This window comes from Arachis ipaensis, chromosome B5, assembly GCF_059453495.1.
Source record: "Arachis ipaensis isolate K30076 ecotype BB chromosome B5, ASM5945349v1, whole genome shotgun sequence".
In the NCBI taxonomy this organism is placed as follows: domain Eukaryota; kingdom Viridiplantae; phylum Streptophyta; class Magnoliopsida; order Fabales; family Fabaceae; genus Arachis; species Arachis ipaensis.
Genome location: NC_142440.1, coordinates 30599308 through 30607462, shown reverse-complemented (window position 1 = coordinate 30607462; position 8155 = coordinate 30599308). Strand labels below are relative to the sequence as shown.

The 8155-nt window shown below is 32.7% G+C and overlaps 1 protein-coding gene across 1 annotated transcript; it reads right to left on the bottom strand.

The window, feature by feature from the left end:
- Positions 1–6129: 6129 nt before the first annotated feature.
- On the bottom strand, positions 6130–7933 carry LOC107643475 (two-component response regulator ORR3). Its single transcript, XM_016347132.3, has 5 exons — positions 7402–7933; positions 7207–7289; positions 7010–7087; positions 6838–6908; positions 6130–6718 (listed from the first exon to the last, which is right to left on the bottom strand). The coding sequence occupies exons 1-5, from the start codon at positions 7520–7522 to the stop codon at positions 6370–6372; spliced, it is 702 nt and encodes a 233-aa protein (XP_016202618.1). The 5' UTR covers positions 7523–7933; the 3' UTR covers positions 6130–6369.
- Between the last annotated feature and the right edge of the window lie 222 nt (positions 7934–8155).

Genomic DNA, 8155 nt, shown 5'->3' with positions numbered 1-8155 from the left:
ATGGGTTTTTGTACTGCATAATGTTTTATTTAGTGGTTTGTATTACTGTGATGATTGTAAATAAACTAGATGTTCACTTGGTTTGCAATTATATTCATGTTGCTATGCTTCTGTCAAACATATATATCTGCTGTATATCAGACCTAGCATTTTTACTGTTGCAGTTGCCTTATTATTTCATGACCATAAATATTGTATCTAATTTTAAGAGTGATGTTCAGTGGTTTGTCAACTTTGATAGATACAATAATTTATTTAACAATGACATCTAGAAGTAGAAGATCTACAAGTGGAAGCCGAAGGATCAGGTTGAAAAACTAGAGAATAAAATTCTATTTCTGAAATTGTTAGCATGTTTTCACTTTTTTAGTTTTGTAGTTTGTATTTTTCTAATAATAGTCTTGTTTTTTAAATTCTAGTAGGAGCTTCGGATTATATTAGGCATACTAATATATTGTAAAAGCTAGTGAGCTTCAATAAAATGACTTGTTTCAGGGATATTATGGCTATGTTGAACATATTGCTAATATTAAATAAAGTAATTTAACCTTACTGCTAACAAATTCTTCTTGCACCAGAAAGTTAGAGATATAAGCACAAATTCACAAAGTATTAAGCTAGATGGTGGTAAAATATTATCCAAAACAAAAACTTTAACTTTAACTATGTTTAGAAATTTAATCTAACTAAGTTCCAAAGACTTAACTTGGATTTTAAACAATATTAGGCAGCAAAATATTGTAAGTTAACTTTAACTTGGACATTGTAAGTCCTAATTCAACCTTACATAGTTCCAAAAACTTTAACTTTCACCCATTAAGTTTCACAATATATCACAACTTGAGACAATTAGTAATCATTCTATCTGAGAATGGATTGCACTAGTGCACTCTTCTGAGAGTCTGTCATGTCGCAAAAGCTCTTTTCTAGATGCGGATTATCCAAAAACTTCAGCCCGACCTGCATCACCTCTTCATCTCCCAATTGAAGTTGTTCAAGCTTCTCACCAATATTAAATTTTTCATTCACACCAGAGATAGCATCAGCAAGTACCGGGACATACTTTTCCCAGGCAGCAGTTGAAAATTGCGCATGCTCGGCCATCTTCTCTAGAATGTCAGTTTGCTTCTTCTTACCAGAATTCCTTATGCTACTTGCATCAACTTTATAGTGTGAAGCTGCTCCTTATCCTTTATCAATGCTTGGATTTGCTGACATTTTAAATTCATCCAATCCTTGACTCTGATCTTCCTCTTCTTCATGAACTTGTTCCTTTGCGTCAATGCCACTGACTGCACCTACACCCGTGGCTATGTCCTTTCCGAATATACCCTCCAGTTGGTGAAACAAAGGTAACGGCTTCCCATGAGTATAGAATTTGGTCGAGTGTGCTTTTGATAAAACAAACAGAAGTGATTATATATATTCAAAAGTGACAATTTAAGTAACTTGAATTAAATTTACAAATGACCTTCATCCACGCATCAAGGACATCTTTCTTGTCAACTTCCACGCACTGTTTTTCAGAATTTCAACCAAATTCATTGCAAGCCAACATTTCAAAGGCATGTTGATACTTCTCCTTCGGTCGCTTATGCTTATTCTTGAAATGCTTGGCGGTTAGCGTACAACTTGGGAAGGCCTCTAGCATCCTTAAAGCTAGTTTTTTCAATAATTCCTAGTCTGAATTGTCCACAATAAGCTTTCATACTATCAACAACGAACTCCTCCATGAAACCAAAAAATGCTTTAGTTTCTGCATCACTTCATATGCGTTTGTCCATTCTCACCTAAGAAAAAGATTAACAGAAATAAGTTGTACAATCCAAAAACATCATATCCGAAAATAATATATCTTATAAATACCAAATAAGTTTCAATTACCATGCTACAAGAACCATGCGTTGAATTACAAAAATTTTTACAATACCATTAATAAGTTTCGATGACAATGGGTTTTACAACACAATAGAAAGTCTTATAAACACAAATTTACCATCTATGATGCACAACACTGACATAGACACGACATGATATGGGACATGCAGACACACGAATTTTAGATTCTTATAAGACATGGGAACATGACGTATATATAAATATAAGATATTTTTAAAATAATTTATAATAATATTTTGATATTTTAATAATTAATAATATATTATTTCTAAACTCATTTCAAGAATATATATATATATAAAATAAGGATGCACAAGCTTACACATGATGGTATTTAAGTGTGTCTAAGCATGTCCAGAGAAAAAAATATTTTTTATTAAGACACGATTAGACACAAAAAACACACGTGTAAAACGAGTGTTAGTGAGTGTCGTCTCCGAAATGTATCTGACACGTAGACACAATAACTTAGCGAAATATCCATGCTTCATAGTTTATCATTACATCACAAAAGTCATGTCAACATAAACAGTGGAATTCAATATGGGCCTAGAAGCTATTCTTATTCTATATGACTAGCTTGCCACTCTTTATATATCTCAATCGCCATGTTGTCACACCATTGTGTCCACTCATTTGTATTTTCAACCACATCAATCAATTCATGTGGTGCTTCCTCTCCAACTGGAAGAAATTCATCTTAGAGGCTAGTTTGCCCTTCCAGATTTGTATCCATGTTCTTACAAATAAAATTTTACAACAAACAACAAACTATTATAATCTGACTTTGTGTCTTTTTAGGATAAAAGCTAGGACTAAAATTTATCATTTCTTCTTAAGTAAACTGAATTATTGCTCGATAACATTCCTAGAAGAAGAATGTTTCCTATTGAAATACTCCTAGTAGTTGTGAGATGCACATGCTCCTTGGGCCTACTTTTTAGCATGATAGCGAGTGTCTCTATACGGTGCCAGGAACACAGGACCATTTGTGTAACCAGCATCAACTAAATAGTAATTACGTAAACATATTAAATATAAATGTCGTAAGCTCAACTATTGTGAACTCAAGCTTAATGTCAAAATCTAACTTGTGGCTTATAAATTAGGTATTACTATATAGTATCTTGAGACTATTACGACGAGTGATTGCATCTTGAAGTATTCTTAAATTAGATGCCGATCCTTCCCATCTACTAAGTACATAAACCAAGCTCATATCTCGGTTAAACACTCCTAGGATGTTGGTACATATTTTACACTTTCTTGTTCGATATCTTGACCTATCAGATTCAGAGACTGTCACCTCTATATAAGTATCATCTAATACTCCCAAGCAACTCTATAATATATAAAAAATTTTGACTTTTAGACAGACAATCCTTCTAGGCAGAAAATAAATTACACACATAAGCTATTAGCTATACCTTAAACTTTCTCCAGTTGGGTCTATGCAATCCTCTTCAACTGGTGAGGCCTTGGCGAACAGTAAACTTTGGATACGTATAACAGCCTTTAAAATCTTATTGAAATACTTACTAACTGTTTTTCTAAACCTACAAAATCTAACTTGTAGACTATGATTTTTATTATGATGTGCTAAGATAATTAGAAAAGTTGCAACTTGCTCCGCGAAACTTACTTGACCATCCTCTCGAAGTCCTCCTTGGACTCGAAACAACTCGCACAAATTAACAAAGGCATTTGTGTTCATTCTCAACTCCCAAATACAACTCCTATCACCCTCGCTGACTATACGCTCTAATGCATCGCATCTAATTTTACTATTTATTCTTCCGTCTAATGACACTTGCTCACTACTTCTATTCCTAAAGTACACAAAATAATATAAGTACAAAAAAATAACATCAAATTATCATGCCTCAATCTCAAGTAATACATCACTTAATAATCTTCAAATGCTCTATTCTTTTCTAACAAAATAATTATTTCAATCAAAATAAGCATATATTTTCAATTTAATCTACATCAAAATGAATTTAATATTTTGTAACAGTTTTCCAATCAAACAGTTTTCATGAAATTAAAATAAAATTAAAATGTAAGGCACACATTTCTATTGCTACGATACACAAAAAATGCAAAAGAAAATAAACTTATGTTCGACCTTTCAAAACATTATTGAATCCTTTCAATAAACTATACAAGAACAAAAACCAAAAATATTACCAGTCCTAAATGTATGATATAAACAAAAAACTGTCTTTAAATTTGAAATTGTGATACTCATTGCAATAAAACATTTTTCTCAAATTTACACAACTACAAAGTGTATTAGTATTCAAAGATGATATGCTCATATGCTACATACTTTCATATTCAACAATCAAATGTTTATGCATTTAAATAATACTGAAAGTTATCAAACTCAAAAATTGGTATTGAACGGACACAAATCAATAAAAAATTAGTATCATACTCAAAGTTGTCAAACTAAAAAATTGCAAGCAAGAATGTTCAAAAGAGCACAAAATTACAATATTTCAAAGACTAAAAATATGTTATGATAAATATTGAAAAAGAAGCAATCATATATTATGCAATAAGGACATAAATTAGATTATGCAATAAAAAAATAAGTAGATCAGGAGACAAATTTAGATTAGGGCAACTAACCTAGGTCACGGTGGCAAGCTAACGATGACGAGGAGTTGGTTGTCCTGACGGAGCAAGAGGGTAGAAGCTGTAATTGGAGTCTTCGATGCTGGTCCTGCGTGTGAAAAGATGAGAATATGAGAACACTAGTAGCTACGACAGCGACGACAATATCGTGTTCTTGGTGGCGGCGATAGGGTAGAGGATGCAGATGGGTGTCTTCGATGTTGGTCCTACATCTAAGAAGATGAGAGCAATTGGCTACAAAGATGAATGTGCGAGGACAACTCACCTACCTCACAGTGGCTATGACGGTGACGAGGAGATGATGGTCCTAGCGGCGACGATGGGCCATCAGCTACAGCCAGAGATCTTCAATGCTGGTCCAAGGTTTAAGAAGATGAGCAGATGAGAAGAACTGAGATCTAATTTGATTTGTACGAAGGGTAAATTTAGAATTAGTTAATTGGAATGAGAGTATTTTGGCTAGAAATTGTCATTTAAATTTCAGTTTTCATCTCAAAAATTTCAGTCTCATGTTTTCCTACTTTTTGGAGGTACTGAAAGGACTGAAATTTTGTGTCACAAGACTAAAATTTTAGTTCCAATTTCAGGCTAACAAACATGATATTGAATTTTAGTCTCCCAATTTCAGTATCTCAAAAACAAATGCTATCTAAAGAGACAAAAATTTTATATTTGGTAATTAAAATTTTAATTCTAGTCTCTCGTTATCAAATACAATCTTGAATCTTAATTTTTGGGTCTTAATTCCGATTTCCAAAATCAAACGCTGCGTTAGAGACAAGTAGACAAGTTATTTTATAGGAGCCCGAAAAGAGCCCACGAGTCGATCCAAGTTTCCCACCTTCTTCGTTATATGAATATGAATATGAGGGGGGACACTTTCAAACATGTCCAATTCACATCCACAATTCTATTATGATTCTTTCTAGCAGACAAGATCTTGCATACCTTTATATTCCATCTGTTTCACATCATTTCCACACCTAAATTCATTGTTCAGTCCACGCCTCCTCTTCTACCCTTTATATTTTATTACTATTATTTTATTTCCCTCTTCATTCTCATAAATTTCTATCTTTCTTCCATTCTCCACTCATTTTATTAATATATGATATATGACCTACAAATCTTTTGACATAGTCATATCTTCAATTTTGAAAAAGCAAGTTTGATCATGTGTAAAGGGATAAATTGGTCTTCAGAAAAAAGATTCTCATAAAATATAAAAAAATTAATATCATGTTAGTGAAATAATAAGCACCCTAATTATAAAATAAAATGCATAATTCTAGTGACATACACTTCTTGAATCTATGTACCAAGGGACTTCATAGCTTTGAATCAAATATTCAATCTCTATTTGCGTATTACATTTTCCATTTTCTCTTAATAGTTTCTAAAGAAAAAAAATTCTAAAGAAAAAATATATAACTTCTATATTTTATTTAATTTGCAATACTTATTTTAAACTTAATATTTTATTTAAAGCAGAAACAAGTCATGAACTGAATCAAATATAAACTGATATTTTGAATTTTGATTAACATTTATCTCCTTTCTTTCATAATAAAATTAAATAAAATAAGAGGAGGAACAATAATCTTATTATGATATTATACCCATCAACTTTCTTTAACCCACCTTCATACAAAATAAATTAGCAAAAGCAAAGAGCAGGGGTATTGATGCAACAAAAACCGTTACAAACAACGGATAATTGCAGTTTCAACCCCCACAGAAAAACAAATTTAAAAAAAGGAATGAAGAAGATACTTCTGCAGTGCTCAAGAGAGAGAGGAACATAATGTGGGGCCGACACAGCAAAACTCAATCTCCGCCGGTCATTTTAAGCCGTCGGATTGGAGAATCAAGCGATCTGATGGGCGAAGATAATGGCGACGGAGAAGGCGATGAAGAAGACTCGGACGGCGATGATAAGGGGGTTATTGAGGACGAAATGGACGGTGGAGATGATGACAGATAATCAAAGGCGGTAGTGTCTGAAAGCTTCCTTTTGTTAATTCCTCCTCCACCACCACCACCGCCACCGCTGCAACCTCCGGCTTCGGCGGCGCTAACGTCCCTGCTGGCGGTGCTCATATAATTCTTCAACCGTTTCACGTCAGATAACTTCACTGGCTTTACTATGAAATCCTTTGCTCCCTCCTCTAAGCATCTACATATTCCAACATTTTTCAACTCATCAATCAATTTTTTCTTACTACGTAAAACCAAAAACTAAAATTAAAATTTAAAAAAAATATCAGTACATTAAAATTAAACTCCTAACATTACCTGTCAATTCGTGGCAAGATATTTTCCGAGGACATGATGACGACCGGAATTTCTCTGAAAGTGGACGATCCCTGCATTAAATTAAATAAGCATTGTTTAATTAGCAATTTTTTATTATTTATTTATTTTTTATTTTTTGTTGGGATTGTGTTTAATTTGTTTTTTTTTGTACCTTGATTTTTTTGAGCAAATCATAACCAGACATTCCAGGCATGCAATAATCTGTGATAATTAGATCTACCTTTAAACCCTGCCAAGAGAAATGAAAAAAAATAAAAAAAGACGAATATTATATTCTTATTTAATTTATATATTTACCCATTATTCATAGGGTAAAATTTTCATTTTCTATGATATTGATATACATACCACAAAATCATCTGATTCAGATGTTCTCTGTTCGTCCAGCCCCAGTAACTGCAGGGCACTGATTCCACTATCAACAGCAGTAACTGCAATTTTCCAAGGGAAAAAAAAATCTCAGATCAAACAAATTAAATTCCTAACACTGAATAAGCCTGCATAAAAAGAAAAGAAAAATTTTTGAGTTATTATAGTGTTTACCTTTACAAGCTGAGATTTTGAGTAAGCGCTCAATGACCTTCCGATCGACGAGGCTATCATCGACGGCTAAGACATGAACTTCTTCTGAAACGACGCCGTCTCTCTCCATCACTTGAGTCATGAAGGAGAAGAACCAAAGGAGAAAAACAGAGACAAGGGATAGAGAGAGTAGAGAGAGAAATGAAAAGAAAAGAGGAAGAGCATTCCTTAACGTGGGAGATAAAATCTTTAAATACAGGGGTTTGTAGTGTTAATTGTTGTGTAGTAATAACATGTTGTGTTGTGTTGTTACGTTTTTTTCATTCATAATTGTCTATCTGTCCGTACCTCCATGTCACGCTATCTAATTCTATCTCCAACACTAAAGAGTTAGAGAAATGATAATAGAATAAATAAGTCTCTTTTGGAAAATCAAATCTTTCTCTTGCTAAAATTATCTCAAAAATCCGCTCTTTTTCTCTTTATTTTTTTGGAGGAGATGTCGCTGAGATTCTGAAATCCACTCCCGATGTGTTCTTAAATGACTTTCTTTAACAAACATATCATAAAATATGTGTACTTATGTTAATATTTTGATTTTGGTACATTTTAAGCCCAATGTATTTTGACTATGACAACTAATTATGTATATACAATAATGCCATATGTAGTTTTAAGATAATTGCTATAGAAGTCAAACTTAATTTATTTTATATGATAATATTTGTTTCTTGACATTATCTTTTCTTTACTTATTTAATTCTGCTGTATGCAA

Excerpts from the sequence above, each read along its gene's own strand:
- LOC107643475 (XM_016347132.3), bottom strand. The coding sequence starts at position 7,522 with ATGACTCAAGTGATGGAGAGAGACGGCGTCGTTTCAGAAGAAGTTCAT. Across the intron at positions 7,088-7,206 it reads CTGAATCAGATGATTTTGTG|GGTTTAAAGGTAGATCTAAT; the intron begins GTATGTATATCA and ends TTCTCTTGGCAG. Across the intron at positions 6,909-7,009 it reads ATTTGCTCAAAAAAATCAAG|GGATCGTCCACTTTCAGAGA; the intron begins GTACAAAAAAAA and ends AATTTAATGCAG.